The sequence below is a fragment of the Crinia signifera genome, chromosome 5 (genome assembly GCF_055691185.1).
Source record: "Crinia signifera chromosome 5, ASM5569118v1, whole genome shotgun sequence".
NCBI classification, from domain to species: domain Eukaryota; kingdom Metazoa; phylum Chordata; class Amphibia; order Anura; family Myobatrachidae; genus Crinia; species Crinia signifera.
In genome coordinates, this window is record NC_139221.1 from 316,365,193 (window position 1) to 316,385,298 (window position 20,106).

At 47.0% G+C, this 20,106-nt stretch overlaps 1 protein-coding gene across 8 annotated transcripts in view; it reads right to left on the bottom strand.

Moving 5' to 3' along the window:
* Positions 1–17,410: 17,410 nt before the first annotated feature.
* Positions 17,411–20,106, bottom strand: part of CYRIB (CYFIP related Rac1 interactor B) — a 134,959-nt gene continuing 132,263 nt past the window's right edge. For all 8 annotated transcript variants that reach the window (XM_083144847.1, XM_083144842.1, XM_083144840.1 and 5 more), the window contains one exon: positions 17,411–18,269. In XM_083144847.1, the coding sequence (XP_083000973.1) occupies positions 18,206–18,269 (64 nt within the window). In that variant the 3' untranslated portion in view covers positions 17,411–18,205. The remainder of the gene's footprint in view (positions 18,270–20,106) is intronic.

The following is a 20,106-nucleotide window of genomic DNA, read 5'->3' on the forward strand; positions in this document are numbered from 1 at the left end:
ATGGGACCAATGTCGACCTAGACCCATGTCGACCTAATGGTGTAGACCAAATGATCCCAACCCATCAAAACATTCCCCACCTCATTCCTTGCAGTGTACCTAATCTGGCAGAATCAGAGGATGAAAGGGTCAGCGGTGTAACCGGAGCCCCCCCCCCCCAGTTTATTCTCTCTCCGCTTTGTATTTGTGAGAACCCAGGACCCCACCATGATGACAGCAGCCGGGTGACCTGGGCAAACAGCTGCTGTCACAGCTCTCAAGTGAGAAAATTGAATTTTCCTTCTGGCTGCCTGCAGTGGAGATTGGAGGATCGGGCTCACAGCCCGGCGCTGGGCCACAGTGTGGAGTGATAATTTTGCTAGTGGGAGAAATGATACCAGAGATTGCTATTGTCAGAACAGAACACAGCAGCAGCAGCAGCGGGGGCATAAGTACAGAGAACCGCGCTCGTTACAATGTAGCCTTTATTATTTACCCCCAAATAGCTGTAGCGCTGGGGGCCTGAACTGCTGCCGCTGGTGACCCTGCAGTGGGGGTTAGTACATAACTCTCTGTCCATCTCTGTAATTCTGTGACCAGCAAGGCGGAATGTGCTGGGATTACAATTCATCCAAGTGTGTACACACACACGCACACACACACACACGCACACAGCTCATACATCACACCATAAGTCTGACCCTCATACGCTCTTATTACAAAATAACAGACCCCCTCTCTTATTAATACATCAGTCCGATTTGGCCAGTTTTCATCCAATTCTGATCGGGTTCACATATGCAGGGCTTCCATGTGGGCGCCTTCAGAGGCTAGCTCGAATTTGCAGCCTTTGCGAGTCCACCAAACCCAACTTGTGAATGGTTGTCTGGTGCCACCCATTCGCAAGCGTGATTCGCATGCAGGCCGTGTTACACAGTAACATCCATTTGCAGGCCAGGGGGATCCACCCACATCTTTCGATGGTCACCAACCATTAAAGATGTGGAAGGTGCACGCATATGTAAGGTTGCTGTGAGCAGCCTTACATATGCGGGCACGCTGGGAAGGAAATGGGCGGGCACCTGTGTCATGGCTTCATTCGCATGAGAACACCCACTGGGCGTTCCCATATGCTTCCCCTCTCCGCCCCCTGCCCGCTGTCCTGGGTGCATGCACCCGACGAACAGTCTGTTCGTCGTGGGTGCACGCACCCTGTGTAAGCACATGCACAGTACAAAAACCTCAGCTCAGTCCCCATGCGAACACAGCCCTCCGTGAACAGACCAGAATAAGGGCCATAATCTCAAGGCGCTCGCAAAGGGGGGCATGTAGGAGGTGTGGGGGGGGGGCGTGTTAGCGGTGGGCAAATGCCCTGCGTTTCCTGGGTGTACCCACAAAAATGCTGGGTGTGCCCAGGAAAAGACTGGGCATCCCATGCAAATGCACGCGGATACCTGGCTTCCGGGGGTGAGTGGCTAACTTCAGCGGACATCAGCTGCCTGCCCACTTACAGGAGGAGGACGCCGCGGATCTAAGTTAGCAGAGACCAAGATGTTAAATAGGGGCTTCCGTATTGCGTCATCTAGCAAACACAATGACTATAACTTGAAAAGCGACATAAGATTTCCAGAAAGTTGCAGTGTCCGGACAACGATGGCATGTCTGGACCAATTGGAATTGGAGCATTGAAAGACCTGGAATCATATGAAGTCATAATTATAAGACCCGCCGACAAAGGCTTGGCCATTGTTAACCAGAGTATTGAAGATTACAGTCTCAATTTGCTGATCAGGATGTGAATTTGATATAGCAATCTGACGTAACAAGAAGATATTTGGGTACTTGTGTCGTTTTACGGCACCCGATATATCGGATGCGATATCGGCCGATATATCGATGCGATCTGATTTTTTTACCTGTTCATAACCCCACTATCCAGTACGCATGGAGTTGATTTCATATAGTGTGGCGAGCGCAGTAATCTGCGTCCGCTCGCCACGCTTTGGGCTCACTGCGCTCGCCACACTATATAAGATCAACTCCATGCGTAGTGGACAGTGGGGTTATGAACAGGTAAAAAAATTGCATCGGATCGCATCGATATATCGGCCGATATCGCATCTGATATATTGGGCGCCGTGAAACTACACAAGTACCGATATTTGATATGCTCAAAACTGCCAAAGAACAGATTAAGATTTAGCAGAAAATCCTCAATGCCATATGTACTGTATACAACATACGAAGGCCCCTGAGCAGTCCTATTATTTCTCCCCAGGAATTACTTTATCCATCTTCAAAGCTTGATCTTAAAAAAAAAAACGGTTTGTCCTTATTGCATATTGCATGACTAGCGACCAATCCAAAATTCCAGCTGAATCGGATAAATTGATTGAGAAGTCCACACATAGCGTATTGGAGAACAGAAACTTAGAGCATGGGATATGCAGCTATCGTACTTGTTGGTCCCAACTTACAGTAAAGAGATGTAGAGATTATTATCCTTCGGACCAGTGATTGTACTGTTACCAGTCCAGTCATTAGGCGTGCAACAACAGCTTGTGGCCTATCGTTGGGGGAACAATGCTAAGGGGCAGATGTATCAAGCTTTAAGAAAATGATAAAAGGAAGAGTTATAAACAACCAGCTCCTAACTGCCAGGCCCCAACCCCAGTCTGTGATATGGCAGTTGGGGGCTGATTGGCTGGTTGTTTATCACTCTCCGTTTTATCACTTTTTGAAGCTTGATACATCTGGCCCTAAATCTTCATTAAGGAATAAAGTTGGATTAGGAGACTGTGTACCATTGGGCATCGTGTTCTCGGTTGGATTCGCCATCCTTCAGTCCCGCTTCTGAGCTCCCATAGCTTCATGAGCTTTGATTGGTGTATTGTCCCATTCAGCCAATCACTGTTTGAGACTGGTAGACACATTGGGATTGGTGGATGGCCAGAGCCAGTAAGCAATCAGTATCACACAGCAGCTCCCAGTGACTGCAGCCTCACATAGCGGTGAGATGGTGACTGTGACAGGTAGAACATGGCCACTCTCATTGTATTTATAAACAATTGGAGCAGCTTGGGTACTTCATCCCCAGCTCCCGACGCCCCTGGCTGTCTCTGTGGTCCCCCTGTGTTCGCCACTGTATAATACTCATCACAACAGGCAATGCACAGTTGTGAGTTAATAGTGCGCAGATCACAGGCAATGGACAAGTGAGCAGCGGAGGAGGGTGATACAGTCAGATGAGCCACCATTCACCGTCTTCCCAACAAATGCTCGGTTGGATCTATAAGGTTAAGCACTTTTACCATTGTCATGGTTCTGATCTAGTCATTGCAGTAGAAGCAGAGGCAACGGTCAGGGATTGAGTTGTCAGTTCATCCCATATTGCAGCACTTCTTTACCGATGGAAGGGAAAGGGCTGGAACTACCGAAAACAATAGAAGCGGTCACATTCGGGCTCCAACCCTGAATGGGGTTCCCTGACCTCCACTGCTACAGCTTTGTCAGAGAGATGCAGCGGCAAAGGTCATCAATGATCATCATCTCTAAGTGCCGCGAGTTATGAGTGCGTTCTTCCTCAGCGCCGCTTCAACGCAGACATCCTATCTTGGGGTAGAGTGGATGATTATCCCTGGCATAATTGGCCTCAGATCCTGAGTGAGTGTCACTTCTAGGTGATACTATGGCCATACACCAATGACTACAAATGTTCCACTGTCCTAGCCTCTACCACCTCTGATGGGAGGCTATTCCACTTGTCCACTACCCTTTCTGTGGGGTCATGTTTCCTCAGATTTCCCCTGAAACCCCCCCCCCCCATGTCTCCCACCTGTACCTTGTTAATACCCTTGATATATTTGAAAGTTTCTATCGTGTCCCCCCTTTCCCTTCTCTGCTCCAAACTACCTTGTACCTGCGGGGACTTGCAGCACCTCAAGATGTAAGCAGGACCACCCAAAACTAGTCACTGAAAACTGAGAGTGGGAAGCAGAGAATAAGATGGTTACGGGAACATAGGCAGGCCAGGTGAAAGGAAACCGCCTTCACTTCCCGGCAGGCACAGAACCAGCTGGGCACCCAACAGACCCCCGCTCTGACTTATGTAAGCCCTGCAATCGTTTCCTGTCGTTTCAACATTGTCCCATTATATGATATAATTAACAATGTGGAAGTGGCCAACGACTTTCCTTCAGAAGAAGTGAGACAGTGGTAGGAGATTTATAGCAGCCCTTGTAGCTTCTCTGAATATTTATGTAACACATTCAGATAAACCAAAACTAATGCTGAACAGTTTATAACACCTCCCCCCCCCCTCCCATTGCACCTTCTTACTTCACTAGCAGCAATAGTAGCTATGAAGCCACTCCATACATTATCGCTGAGCACCTGACCACCATCAACCTCAGCATCTCCTCTAGTGCAGTGGTTCTCAAATTCGGTCCTCAGGACCCCACACAGTTCACGTTTTCCAGGTCACCCGACAGGTGCACAGGTGCACTCATTACTCACTGACACATTTGAAAGATCCACAGGTGGGGCTAATTATTTCACCTATGATTCTGTGCGGAGATCTGCAAAACATGCACCGTGTGGGGTCCTGAGGACTGACTTTGAGAACCTGTGCTCTAGAGTGTAAGCTCCTGTGAACAGTTCTCCCTGATAGCACTATGCTATGGAAATGGGAATCGGTACATTATTATTATTATTATTATTATTATAATTTTATTTATAAGGCGCCACAAGTGTTTGGCAGCGCCATACAAAGGAACAATACAGGGAGACAAAACTTGGCATAACATTGCATAAATAACAAAAATAGAGTACAAATAAAGAGCGACACAGTTCAATACACATTACAGCTTAAATATAAGTAGTGAGGACTCAATCAACATACAACTAGAGGCTAGATGCCAATGATGGAGATGAGTATGCGGACGAAGATGGTCACTGAGTGTTGGAGTATAGGAGAGCTGTGAGGGAAATGTGAAGAGAAGAGGGCTTTGACAACAGGAGGGAAGAGGGCCCTGCTCAGAGGAGCTTACAATCTAGTAGGAAGGGGAAACAGACAGATTACAAGAGGCTCATTGATGACAGAGTGAGGAATAATACAAATTTAAATGAAATTTTAATTATTTTGTAAGCATGCTACAATAAACACATAAAATACAATGTACACAGTGTAAAAAAAGGGGGGGGGGAAGAGGGATTGAAGGTTACTGCTACCACTGAAAATATGATGTCACCTTATTTAGAGTCCACAGTCCAATGGATAACCGATGAATGAGAAACCAGTGAATGAATCTGAGCCTGGCCACAGCGGTACTCAAATGTAACTTTCTCCAGATTGTAGTAGGGGGTAACGACCTTCCCAACTTGGAATGAGAGATGTTGTTTGAATGTCCGCTGTAAGACTCTGGGTGACCTTGAAAAAGCTGCTCTGTGCGGCAAAACGCGTTGGCTCAGGCTCCTAACTGCCCACCTAAAAACGCTGCCTTCCACCACTACCTTCCTCCACTGAAAACCGATTGGAGATCCGTATTTGCCTATCATCATCGGCCCCATTGACCTGGAGTGAGGCACTCACCTTCTGAAGGCAAGCCGCCTATCTAATACCCACCCAGAGTCTTAGAGCGGACATCCAAACAACATCTCGCATTCCAAGTTGGGAAGGTCGTTACCCCCTACTACAATCAGGAGAAAGTTACATTTGAGTACCGCTGTGGCCAGGCTCAGATTCACTCATCGATTTCTCATTCATCGGTTATCCATTGGACTGTGGACTCTAAATAAGGTGACATCATATTTTCAGTGGAAGCAGTAACCTTCAATCCCTCTTCCCCTCCTCCCCCCCCCCCTTTTTTACACTGTGTACATTGTATTTTTATTGTGTTTATTGTAGCATGCTTACAAAATAATTAAAATTTCATTTTAATTTTTATTATTCCTCACTCTGTCATCAATGAGCGCAGTCTAGCATCCTTTCTTTGCAAATTTTCTATAGGGATTGACACCCCCTTTTTTTGACAGCCGCTGGCTGAGGCCACTCATACAGGCGCCCCTGCAGTTACTTTGTTAACTGCCCCCCCCCCCCTTTTTTTCAGATTACAAGAGGCGCAAGCGAGGGGGTGGTGGTTAGATAGCAGGATGTAAAAAGGCAAGGGGTCGGAGAACTAGCTAGTTTATGCAGTGGAAGGGTACGCTTTGATGAATAGCTGAGTTTTCAGTACCCATTTGAAGCTTTGCAAGGTCGGAGAGAGTCTAATGGAGCGAGGGAGTGCGTTCCACTGAAGAGGTGCAGCACGGGCAAAGTCCTGTACTCTAGCATGGGACATCTGTCAGACCAGACGTAGGTCGACAGTCATTAGGTCGACTGGCCCCAAGGTCAACAGGGTTAAAGGTCGACATTGGCCAAGGTCGACTTGACTTAAGGTCGACATGGGCCAAGGTCGACATGGGTTTAGGTCGACAGTCATTAGGTCGACATGAGTTTTTCACAGTTTTTTACCCCGAATGTCGACACAGTCGACATGGACACAGTTGGAGTTGAACCGCAGCCCCTCGCATCGCTCACTTTGCTCGCAATGCTTCCGGCACGGTGCCTCGTTACACTCGGCACACTATTTTATTCTCCCACCACACCCTAGTGGATGGTAGAGCATGAAATACCGCCTGTCAGCAAATGTCGGCTCAAAAAACAGTGAAAAACTCATGTCCAACTAATGACTGTCGACCTAAACCCATGTTGACCTTGGCCCATGTCGACATTAAGTCATGTCGACCTTGATCCATGTCGACCTTTAACCCTGTCGACCTTGGGGCCAGTCGACCTTCCGGGGTCGACCTAATGACTGTCGACCTAAGTTTGGTCTGACAGATGACCGTTTCCCATGGAAATACGAGCGGATTTCAATAGACTACGAGGCACATGTTATTAGAAGTCACCAAAACCGTTCTTGGGCCACATAAAAGAACAAGGCTATACGCCAAGGTCACAGAAATCCAAGGTGACCCTTAATATCTGCAGATTCTTATACTGTGTAGGGGTGAACTAGGGTTTCTTACAATGTGAACCAGGGTCTCATGTTCTAGAGCATGTGTTCACATCTACTGTATAAACAAGTTTTGGCTGATAAAAATAATCACAGGACAAAATCGTACACGACTCCTTTATACGTCTTGAATAATAAAAGAGTTTTCTACTTGATTCACTGTCAGGCTGACCTAGTACCGGCAAGCTGAGGCTATGTACACAAGAATGATGAAATCAGCTGCAATGGGTGTCTGCTGCAGGGATGGGACAACAGTGCCATCTGGTGGTTTGTTTGCAAACTTCACAGCAGGTGTTAATGGGGCAAAGCCATAGACGGCACCCTTTAGAGATTAGAGAGTTAAACGCTAAGACGTCAGACAATAATATGATCCGCTGGGTCATTTCAGGCAACATATCGCCTGGCGTTATAATTAAACATTTATAACATGGCATTTCGAGTTAAAGCCTTTGCGAATAGATATGAAACTACAAATCATTGTATGACGTGAGGACGTACATACTTGCATTTTTACACACATGTACATCTGTTGCGGCACATTTTGGGAACGTGACTTGTTTTGACCCCCCAGACTCCTACTTCCTGTTAATCACCCTGCCAATGGCGTGCGTATAGAAAAAGTTGTAGAAGTTTGTCGCAGGATGGTCCCGTGCGGGATACGCAGTGCATGGAGAATCGGCCACTGTTGCAGCGGTGTGATCAGGTCTGAGGGAGGCCTATTGTGACGGTGGCACCTAGAGCCCCAAAGCCTAAGATCTACTAATACAGGTCAGGGTTTGTTCAAGTATTGCGTCTTACACAGGCTTGTCTAGTCCTCCGGTATGGCCGGGAGGCTTCAGAAAATCGTGTCACCCTCCCGGCCCGCTGGAAAGGTGGGCAAGCCTCCCGCATTCTACCGGACCCCCTGAATCCCCCCAGCCTTTGCGTTTAAACACTGCGATTCACAGCTTTTCGTGGGAAGGGGCTAAAATTCTGCAAAGCGTTGTCCGTTTCCATGGAAATCACCCAGTGACGTGGGCGCTGGCAGATGACATCACCGGATGTCCAGGCAGATCTAAGGTTACCTCAGAGTAACATTAGATGTGCATGAGCCTTCCACATCATTCAATTACGGGCGACCATCGAAGGATATGGGTGTTCCCCCGCAGCCTGTGATGTTTATGCAGGGTGGCGTCTGGTGGACTTGCAAATTCAACCAGAATAACCCCCAAACAGCCCTCCAAAAGATAGCAAATTAAACACATGCCAAACCAGAAATACCTGTTGTCAGTTGGTACAATAATGTTATAGTTTCTCATAAACATATAATAAGAATGCATGCTAACCACTTACTTGTAATGGTAGGTATTTGTAGGAACCAGTAGCCGGAAGACGCTGTTAAAATATACAATACAGAAATACTATGAAACAAAAATCTGTTCTTTAAATACCATTAGGGTGCTGATAATAGTTCTAGGTTCTACCTCATACACACTGGGCGACGTTGAGCTGAAAGACGCTCGGTTTTTTTCGTTCCCGCATCATTGCTGTCCCCAGGAAAATTGCTTGGAGGGGCGGAAATCAGTATGCACTGAGCAATTTTCAGCCCAGCAAATTTCCCCATCATCATTACCCATACAAGCTGGGCAAAAACGCACCTTGGGCAGGATGTTCTAAAATCCGCAGCCCTGTATCGCCGGCCACCGCATTCAAGATCTGTCCTTTGTGATGCGGTGCCGGACTTCCGGGTCTGAGACCATCTGCGCGTGTGCAGAGCACGGCGCCGGCCGCAGGGCATGCTGGGAGGGATCCGTGACGGATCCCTCACACAGCACTGCAGTAAGGAGCCCATAGGCTTCTGCAGGGAATCGCCATCTTTTGCTGGCGATTCCCTCCGCGGCGCTGCCACTGTGGAGGCACAATACAGCATACAGAAATGCGGTAAAAACACAGATAACGGGGTTTTTACAGCATTGCTGTGTTAGAGAATCACCCCCTTAACTGTGAAAATAGTTGAGACTCCATTTCCGCTTTAAAGCATATAACGCATGGTGTTTTAGTTGTTGTAAAAATAATAAAAGCTATAAGAAGACATAACTTCCAACATCACAGCATCTTAAACACTCCAAGTCCTAGAATTGTTCTGGCGCTGTAGCCACAGGTGCCTGCGCTGAAGGTTCTGCAGGTGCGGAGTGTGTGGAACCTCAAGTGGTTTTTCCAAGTATTTGTATAACGCAAAATTTATAATTAATTCTACATTGAGCCCAACAACGACCTGAAAGCCACCAATTTCCATATTCAGCCGCGCTGCCTGAGATAACGTATAGAGAACGCTCAGCAACCAAGGCCTAATAGATGTACTTACGGGGGTTGTAGAGGTGGAAAATAATATGTTATATTATACAAACAGCGTAAACTGCTAACTAGTCCAATATGGCCAGTGGTTTTGCCATTTATATTTAGAGAACCATGGAAGTCCCTTTGTCCGCTTTACCGCTATGTAACGCTGTACGCTCAGCGAGGATCCATCATCAGTAGTTATTAAATATCATATTCATTTGCAGTTGCTGATAATGCAGTTGTAAATAAATTAAATTATGTGTATATACCCTTTAAAGCAGGGGTGGGCAACAGACAGCCCTCGGGCCACTAATGTCAGACTGGTGTGTCCGATGGCAGCTGTGTGTGAGCGTGGCATAGTCCTGTGCAGCGGACGCTCAACCTGTGCATAGCAGGTGCCAGGCGCGGCCTAGCGCATGCACGAAAGGCCGCAGGACTACGCCGCGGGCACACACAGCCGCCATCAGACACACATACACATACAGCAGTGCTGAGCCGCCCGGCCCCGCATGTTACTACAGCCACAGCGCCACCGCCGAGGATGGGTGTACAATCGGCGCCATTTTTCAAGGCTGCCGTGCAGGTGTTTGGAATATCTAAAGAGGGGCAGGTGTGTGGCATTACTAATGTAAGGGGCCTACTATTGTGTTGCATGATGTGTAAAAGGGGTATATGGTGTGCTACAATACATTCAAACACAGTGCCGTAACAATATGCCTCTGTAACCGGGACAGGCAGAGCTACTTCTCTGCGGTCCCGGCGCTCCTCCTCACTCGGTTCCTGCTACTTTTATAAAAAATCTCCCACACAAAATGTCCGTCCCCTTATAGCATACCATTTTTCGATGCTAGAGGAGGCCGCCTCCTCCTCTAGCATCCAAAAAAATGGTCTGCTCTAAGGTGGCGGACAATTACGCATTTCCATAATTGTATGGAAATGCAGTGCGTATAAGAATTGCTGCGACGACATCGCAGAGAGTTTATCCCAGTGACAGATCCCGAAGCTGAACTTGCTGGAGGATGGAGCATGACACAGCACTGTGCACAGCTGTCTGGAGCCCGAGAGGTGCCCCTGGTATTCCAGCGAGCTGTACATTCCTGCTGGTCCATAGCGTGACTGTTCTCACTCTGACCATACATAGACTGAACTTATGCGGGGGATTCCTGCCTCACACGTTTGTATCATGTGCCCCCTGAGGCCTTATGCCATGGTATAGGTCAATGCCCGGATCAGATGAACACGGCTCTGCAGAGGGAAGCATACTGCGAAACGGTGTAACCCTTGGCTGGGATTATTGCCGCTGTGCAGTGCACACATGGAAAGCAGAATGTACATGTGCAAGTTACACACATACACACACAAAATAAATGAATCTATTGTTGTGGGCAGCGTTGCCATTGGATACACTGTGCAGCCCACCGAAAGGTTTGTACTGAAGTACCGTGCAACCCCATGCACCCCCCCAGTGATGTTTTAGAAGGTACAGTACTGTTTACAGACTATTTGGCTCCCCCCCATATAGAGCACTCTTGAAAGGGGGTGTGGTCGCACCGGGAGGGGTGTGACCTTGCAGGAAAAGACTATCTGGCACAGAACTCACTGTAGCCGTCTCCTGTACAGCGCTCCCTGAGACGGTGGCTACTCGCACCTCTGCACTTTCCTTCCCTTTATCAGCACGGCAGCCTACTATCCGGAGGCAGAAGCCTGTGTAAAGGCCCATACACACTGGGCGATTAAGAGCTGAAAGGCGCTCAAAACAGCAGGTTTGAGAGGCTTTCAGCCCAAAGCCGCCCAGTGTGTATGGCCTGGCGATGAGCAGTGAGGCGCACTTCTGCATAATCGCCGGGAAAGCTGCTCATCTGCTGGTATTACCACTGCGCTATGCAAAGCCGCCCCCACCCCCCGCTGACAGCGCTGGGCAGGGAGAAAGCAGCTCAGTGTGTATGCACTGAACAGCTTTCACCCCAGCGATGACCGTGATCACTGTCCATACACGCTGGGCATAATCGCCCAGTGTGTAAGGACCTTTAGGATGAATGCAGCAGTGTCATTTGGAATAACTCCGCCCACCAAGTGGAGTACTAGGGGTCGGGTGGAAGGGACGACTCGAGGGAGCATCCGGACCCGCTGGCAGCTTCAGTCAGCGAGGCGAGGATGGAACTTGCGGCTGGGTGAGGAGCTAGCAGCCTGGCGGCTATAGAAGTCTGTGCCCAAGCTGTGCAATCACACAGTGGGAGGTATGGCGGCCCATGCAATTGCACTGCTCTCCATCCCCCTCCAGAAACGGCCCTGTTAAGGTATCAGCACCAGACACATCGGTGACAATGGGAAAGTTGACATTAGTGTGCCTTGAGGACCGTGGTTGGAAATGCCTGTCCTAGGGTGTAAAGGGAGAATATAATAGTGTGCTGAGCGCAGCGCGGCACCGTGCCCCAAGCATAGCGAGCGCAGAGAGCCATGCAAGGGCACGCGGTACACTTTGACTGGGTCCACGTCAGGACAAAGAAAACCATGAAAAACTAATGTAGAACTTTTGACTGTTGACCTAATGCTTGTGTCCACCTTCCAACACTGTCAGTGTAGCCACTTCGACCCTATGATCCATACCAGAGACAGAAAGTACTGGTGTGCCAGCCGGATGAAGAAGCGCAGGTCCATCTGTGCACTGTGCATGGCTGTATATAAAATAAAATAAAAATCACATATGAAGGATTCCATTCAATTTACTAAAAAAGGAGAGGAAAAAAGGAAAGAAATCGATACGTTTGGGTCTCATATCAGCTGATCTGCCTAGAACAATCTCAGCTCGGTGAAGTGATAAAGTGTCTGTTTTTTATCACCGGCCAATCAGCTCCTACCTGTCATTTTTCAAACCAAGCCTGTAACTTCACAGTTAGGAGCTGATTGGCAGGTGATAAAAACAGACACTTTATCACTTCACCGAGCTTAATAAATCTGACCCACAGTGACTAAAGAAACAATCTGCAGCAACAACTGAACAGAGAGCGCAATAAAGTAGATTACATATTTTTATATACCCAAATACAAATAAGCATCATCACTTTAGGTTATATAAACAGTACATATACTGCCTCACAGCACTGAGGTCATGGGTTCTATCCCCACCATGTGTTATATATACAGGCAGCACGGATGGTGTAATGGTTAGCATTACTGCCTCACAGCACTGAGGTCATGGGTGCTATCCCCACCATGTGTTATATATACGGGGCAGTACGGATGGTGTAATGGTTAGCATTACTGCCTCACAACACTGAGGTCATGGGTTCTATCCCCACCATGTGTTATATATACGGGGCAGTACGGACGGTATAATGGTTAGCATTACTGCCTCACAGCACTGAGGTCATGGGTTCTATTCCCACCATGTGTTATATATACAGGGCAGTACGGATGGTGTAATGGTTACATTACTGCCTCACAGCGCTGAGGTCATGGGTTCTATTCCCACCATGTGTTATATATACGGGGCAATACGGATGGTGTAATGGTTAGCATTACTGCCTCACAGCACTGAGGTCATGGGTTCTATTCCCACCATGTGTTATATATATATACGGGGCAGTACGGATGGTGTAATGGTTAGCATTACTGCCTCACAGCGCTGAGGATATGGGTTCTATCCCCACCATGTGTTATATATACGGGGCAGTACGGACGGTGTAATGGTTAGCATTACTGCCTCACAGCACTGAGGTCATGGGTTCTATCCCCACCATGTGTTATATATACAGGGCAGTACGGATGGTGTAATGGTTAGCATTACTGCCTCACAGCGCTGAGGTTATGGGTTCTATCCCCACCATGTGTTATATATACGGGGCAGTATGGGCAGTATGGATGGTGTAATGGTTAGCATTACTGCCTCACAGCGCTGAGGTTATGGGTTCTATCCCCACCATGTGTTATATATACGGGGCAGTACGGATGGTGTAATGGTTAGCATTACTGCCTCACAGCGCTGAGGTCATGGGTTCTATCCCCACCATGTGTTATATATATGGGGCAGTACGGATGGTGTAATGGTTAGCATTACTGCCTCACAGCACTGAGGTCATGGGTTCTATCCCCACCATGTGTTATATATCCGGGGCAGTACGGATGGTGTAATGGTTACATTACTGCCTCGCAGTGCTAAGGTCATGGGTTCTATTCCCACCATGGCTCTAACTGTGCGGAGTTTGAATATTCTCCCCGTGTTTGCATGGGTTTCCTCCCACAATCCAAAAATATACTGGTAGGTTAATTGGCTCCCAACAAATGAACCCTAGAATGTCTGTGTGTGTACATGTGGTAGGGAATATAGATTGTAAGCTCCACTGGTGCAGGGACTGATGTGAATGCTCAAATATTCTCTGTACAGCGCTGCGGAATATGTATGTGCTATATAAGAAACTGTTAATAGATAAATAAAAATAAATATACAATACATGTAATCCAATAAATAGTTTCCAGTAAAAGTCTACATTTATTATAAAACCGTTTATTGGAGCACAATTAATGAATATCTCTCCAGTTACAAGTCAAGGAATAGGTAGCAATAATTAGATTTATACTGTAGTGTATATGTGTGTATATAACCTCAAGTAATATTTTCATTTGTGAATATTAAAATATGTAATAATTTACCTTATTGTTCTCTCTGTTCAGTTATTGCTGAATACTGTTTACTGTGTGTCACAAACCGTGGGTCTCAGCCCCGTCTGAGACCACGTCCATTACCTTCCCGGTGGTCAGCGTTGAGAGTAAGGCCTCTGGTTGCTGTCAGTGTCTGGCAAGATATCCCATGTGTGGCTGGCGCTGACCCGTGTAATCGACATGCCGGCATGGTGGACTCCGCGCGTCATGGGCGCCGCCATGACACTTGCACTCAGCTGACCAGGGGGTCCAATCCCGCTGCTCAGCCTGGGTAACCTCTGACCCACACACCTGCATACCTCTCAGGTATGCTCACTCTTTTCCTGTACTGATTGGTGCTGCTGCAGCTAGCCAATCAGTACTCAGCGAGGGGGATATATTCCGGCCTCTAACTCTCAGTCATCGCCTTGAATATGTGTTCATCTGACCTCAGTACCTCCTGTGTTCAGCTGTTTCCAAAGGCTCCTGGTTATCCGGTCTCCCCGTGTACCTCTCGCAGATTCTGCCGTTACTACCTGGTTTGTCATCTACCGAAGACTCCTGCCATTCCACTCTGCAGTCGAGTGATTACTCCTGTTACCATCCTTACCTGGCATACCATCTCCAGAAGCCTCCTGCTATTACCATCGTGCAGTTGAGTGATCTCATCGACCCAGCTGTCGACATCTGTGTTGACACTTTCACACTGTGCCTCCCAGAGACTATTCCACCTACCCGTGTCTCCAGTGTCATTACCACTCACAGCCTACGTCCAGAGGGCCAGGGCAGAGGGCCGCGACCTGCCTGTCAGACGCAGCGAAGTCCATATCCCCTTGCGGGGGTCCCTGGTGAATACCGCTGGCAGGTTAGACTCCGCGCTTCTGTTTACGGTCTCCGCCAACACTCTGGTACGCAAGGCTTTGGCTCTGTGCATGTCATTCATCAGGCCTCCAGCCTTCCGATACACAGCGCCCTCCACTGGTCCACCACGGTCAGGGCCGGGAACACAACAGACCCCAGACCTGACACTGTGCATTTGAGCAATCCGATAGTCGTTAGGTGCAGTATTAGATGGAGCAAATATTTTAATTGAATTTGAAATAATTATATCTGTCTATATTTCCCTGATATTTGTTTTTCACCTCATTGCGCTTAGTCAGGAATTTTACAGTCGGGATTCCAATGTCGGTGTACTAACAATCGGGAACCCGTCCGCTGGGACGTCAGACACACTTCTCAAAAGGGTTTGGGTTCCAATATCAGCACAAACTATGAAAGCCAGTTTCAAATAGACTGTCAGCAAGTCCAGGTCTTCACCAATTTAAAAATACATGGTAGGATAGATTATTAGCAAATGAATAGGTTTGGCCAGAGCGAATTTACACAAAATTCAGGCATTAGTTGAATGTTGTATTAGATCTTGGACTAGTTTTTGTCATTTACCCCTGCAACCACTAGTCCTGTAGTAGGCTACAATCCCCATCATCACGAAGTACAAGGATGAGATTGAGAACGCGGGCGCGGAAATAGAAGCCATCGCCTACTCAATGATGCCGTTTCCGACAGCATTGAAGGCGGATTCTGACAAAACAGATCCCACTTTAAAACAAGTCGGATCTGTTGTTTTTTTTTTCAAAAACGGTTGTTGATTGTCAAACTCACTGTAGTTTTTGCCGACACATCCACTTTCCAACACTCAACACATTGAATTCCTGCTGCCGAGTTACGGTTGAGCTGAGCGAAAAAGGCCCGGGATTCCGACTGTCAAGACGCTCCGGCAGTTGGAATCACAAATTCAATATCACCCCTGCAGAGTCTGAACCATGCTTGCAATATATCTCTACGCGTTTCGTCCGTAATGGTGTGTACACACGGTCAGATGTGCCTTCAGATACTATCCACGATCCGATCAGATCGGATCGTGGATAGTATCTGAAGGCACATACGACTTGCATACAATCTTGACTATATAGTGCAGATCTGCACTATATAGTCAAGGCAGACAAGACTTTCTGCCTTGCGATACGTGAACGCGCATCGGAATCGGATCGGGATCTGAATGGTTAAAACCCTTGCGATCTGCATCCGAATCCGATCCGGTGTTGACTATATCGTCAACATCGGAAGGCAAAAAGTACCGTGTGTACACACCATAAGACTTCTGAAGTCTTACGGACGAAACGCGTAGGGTTCCCACACTGACCTACTGCCTCAAAAAGATAAGGACTATTTTTCATTGTCTAGTTTCTATGTTTATTTTGATTTTTACCTATCCATATATATTTTGTATTTTTATATATAAAACATAACTCATGTATTTTTAATAGATAGTATAAACTTTAAAAATTCTCTCTCATTTCACTAGCTTTTGATTTCCATACTAGATCAGACCATTTCTAGATACCATAGTTTGCTCATACTTTTATCAACCCCCTTTCTACACATTTCTTGAGGTGACCTACCATCAGCTAATATTTAAAAATCAGCTGACGCCCACAAATGATTGGAAGTATCTAAGATTGAATAAGACACTTTCCAATTCCTTAAGATTTGATGGTACTGGATCCAGCTGCCTGATAGCCCGTTCGATCTCATCTCACAGATTCTCAATTGGATTGAGATCTGGTGATTGTGCAGGCCAACTAAGCAAGGTAAATTCTCTGTGATGCTCTTCGAACCACCTGCGGACAATGCCAGCTTTATGACCGGGAGCATTGTCCTGCTGGAAGTATCCAACCCCGGCAGGGTACACCATTAACATAACAGGATGTACTTGATCTACGATAACACTCAAATACCCTTGGCCATTCAGAAGTTGTTCCACGGGAACAATGCCAAGAAAACGTCCGCCAAACCATAATATTGCCTCCACCAACTTAAAGTGTTGTGGCAATGCAGTTGGGGTCCATGCTTTCATGCTGTTTTCTAAATATTCACACCCTGCCATCTCCATGATGGAATTGAAAACGCGATTTATCAGACCACATGACCCTTTTCCAGTCATCTACTGTCCAATCCTTGTGCTCCTTTGCAAACTAGAGACGTCTGCTCTTGTTCAAGGCAGACAGTAGAGGCTATCGAACGGGTCATCGGCTTCCATAGCCTATACGGTGTAATGTGCGGCAAACAGTTTGTTCAGAGACCTTCACAGTTGCTCCTTGATTAAGATTCCCCGCAATTTGACGTACTGTTGCTCTTCTGTTGGACTGCACAACTCTGGCAAGTCTCCTTTCAGATTGAGCATTCAGTAGCCTGTGATGACCACAAGCCTGACATTGAGCCCCGGTTTTCTGCTTGGTAGTCCGCTCTCTGTAAACATTAATAACTGCTGCTCTCGTACACTTTTTTTTTTTTTTAGGGACTCCAATAATGAACCAAATCAAAATAACTATGATAAATCAGACCACGCATTAGAAAAATGAAAGCCGATTTTTGTTTTTATTATTATTTTAACAGCCATCCATTGGACATAAACATGCATACGTAGTTCTGTTACGCACACATCACATTATTTTTAGGTTAGTCATCAAAGATTAAAACATACAACATACATCCTTACAAAAATGAGTCAAAATGCAACCTAAAAACATTTTTTTTTTTCTAATCCAAAAAAATCATTGTGCTGGGTACCATATTTTATACAACAGTTAATTTAAACATCTCTTCTCATTTTATTTTTCTTGGCTGCGCATGAAGGAAAAAAAAAAAAAAGCCGCAATAAAAAAAAATAAAAATTCTTGTGTTTTTTAATTTTTATTTATTTTCCAAACAGCAGAAAAATAGGCAGTTCCGCCATGCAGTCTAAGCAATATTAAATACTAGTTTATTTTCTGGGAGAAAAAAAAAAATACAGTTTAAAAATATTTAGTTCAAGTCACAGAATTTTTCCCCCCGAAAAAGAGGAAACCAAACGCAATGCATAAATAGCTGCCACTGAAACGGCCATCTTTCAAAACGTTTAACTGCCTTCCAGGTTTTATTTCCATTGATTTTGGCACAAAAAAGAAGACGGAGCTTTTTTTTTTTTTTTCTTTTAAGAACAAAGTTGTGGTTTAAAAAGGAGGGTAAAGAAAGGGCAGATGACAGAGAGCAGGGGATGGGGAAATAAAAATAGCCAGGCAGAAATGGTCATCGCAATCACTAAGATCCTGGACGTCTCAGTCATTGCAGAATACTGTCTTGTGTCCACAGCAGATATGCACTCGGCGCCACCGTTATTGCAGCATTGCCTTGATTTGCTTCGAGGTAGTCTCGTCATTCAAATGTTTCGTTGTGTACCTGCGGAACACAAACAGAGAAAAGTCACACCACATTGATTTTTTATATGACCAGACTCATTTACATAAGTCGTGTGCGGCGAGCTCAGCTATACTGGTCATCCTGGTAACTCCTGTACGGAGAGCTCAGCTATACTGGTCACCCTGGTAACTCCTGTACGGAGAGCTCGGCTATACTGGTCATCCTGGTAAATCGTGTGTGGAGAGCTCAGCTATACTGGTCATCCTGGTAAATCGTGTGTGGAGAGCTCAGCTATACTGGTCATCCTGGTGACTCCTGTGCGGAGAGCTCAGCTATACTGGTCATCCTGGTGACTCCTGTGCGGAGAGCTCAGCTATACTGGTCATCCTGGTGACTCCTGTGCGGAGAGCTCAGCTATACTGGTCATCCTGGTAACTACAGTAAAGAGAGCTCAGCTATACTGGTCATCCTGGTGACTCCTGTGCGGAGAGCTCAGCTATACTGGTCATCCAGATAACTACAGTATGACGAGCTCAGCTATACTGGTCATCCTGGTAACTCCTGTGTGGAGAGCTCAGCTATACTGGTCATCCTGGTAACTCCAGTGCAGAGAGCTCAGCTATACTGGTCATCCTGGTGACTCCTGTGCGGAGAGCTCAGCTATACTGGTCATCCTGATAACTACAGTATAGAGAGCTCAACTATACTGGTCATCCTGGTAACTCGTGTGTGGAGAGCTTGGCTATACTGGTCATCCTGGTCACTCCTGTACGGGGAGAGCTCAGCTATACTGGTCATCCTGGTAACTCCTGTGTGGAGAGCTCAGCTATACTGGTCATCCTGGTGACTCCTGTGCGGAGAGCTCAGCTATACTGGTCATCCTGATAACTCGTGTGTGGAGAGCTCAGCTATACTGGTCATCCTGGTAACTCCTGTGCGGAGAGCTCAGCTATACTGGTCATCCTGATAACTCGTGTGTGGAGAGCTCAGCTATACTGGTCATCCTGGTGACTCCCGTACAGAGAGCTCAGCTATACTGGTCATCCTGGTAACTCCTGTGCGGAGAGCTCAGCTATACTGGTCATCCTGGTGACTCCTGTGTGGAGAGCTCAGCTATACTGGTCATCCTGGTGACTCCTGTACAGAGAGCTCAGCTATACTGGTCATTCTGGTAACTCCTGTGCGGAGAGCTCAGCTATACTGGTCATCCTGGTGACTCCTGTGTGGAGAGCTCAGCTATACTGGTCATCCTGGTGACTCCTGTGCGGAGAGCTCAGCTATACTGGTCATCCTGGTGACTCCTGTGCGGAGAGCTCAGCTATACTGGTCATCCTGGTGACTCCTGTGCGGAGAGCTCAGCTATACTGGTCATCCTGGTAACTACAGTAAAGAGAGCTCAGCTATACTGGTCATCCTGGTGACTCCTGTGCGGAGAGCTCAGCTATACTGGTCATCCAGATAACTACAGTATGACGAGCTCAGCTATACTGGTCATCCTGGTAACTCCTGTGTGGAGAGCTCAGCTATACTGGTCATCCTGGTAACTCCAGTGCAGAGAGCTCAGCTATACTGGTCATCCTGGTGACTCCTGTGCGGAGAGCTCAGCTATACTGGTCATCCTGATAACTACAGTATAGAGAGCTCAACTATACTGGTCATCCTGGTAACTCGTGTGTGGAGAGCTTGGCTATACTGGTCATCCTGGTCACTCCTGTACGGGGAGAGCTCAGCTATACTGGTCATCCTGGTAACTCCTGTGTGGAGAGCTCAGCTATACTGGTCATCCTGGTGACTCCTGTGCGGAGAGCTCAGCTATACTGGTCATCCTGATAACTCGTGTGTGGAGAGCTCAGCTATACTGGTCATCCTGGTAACT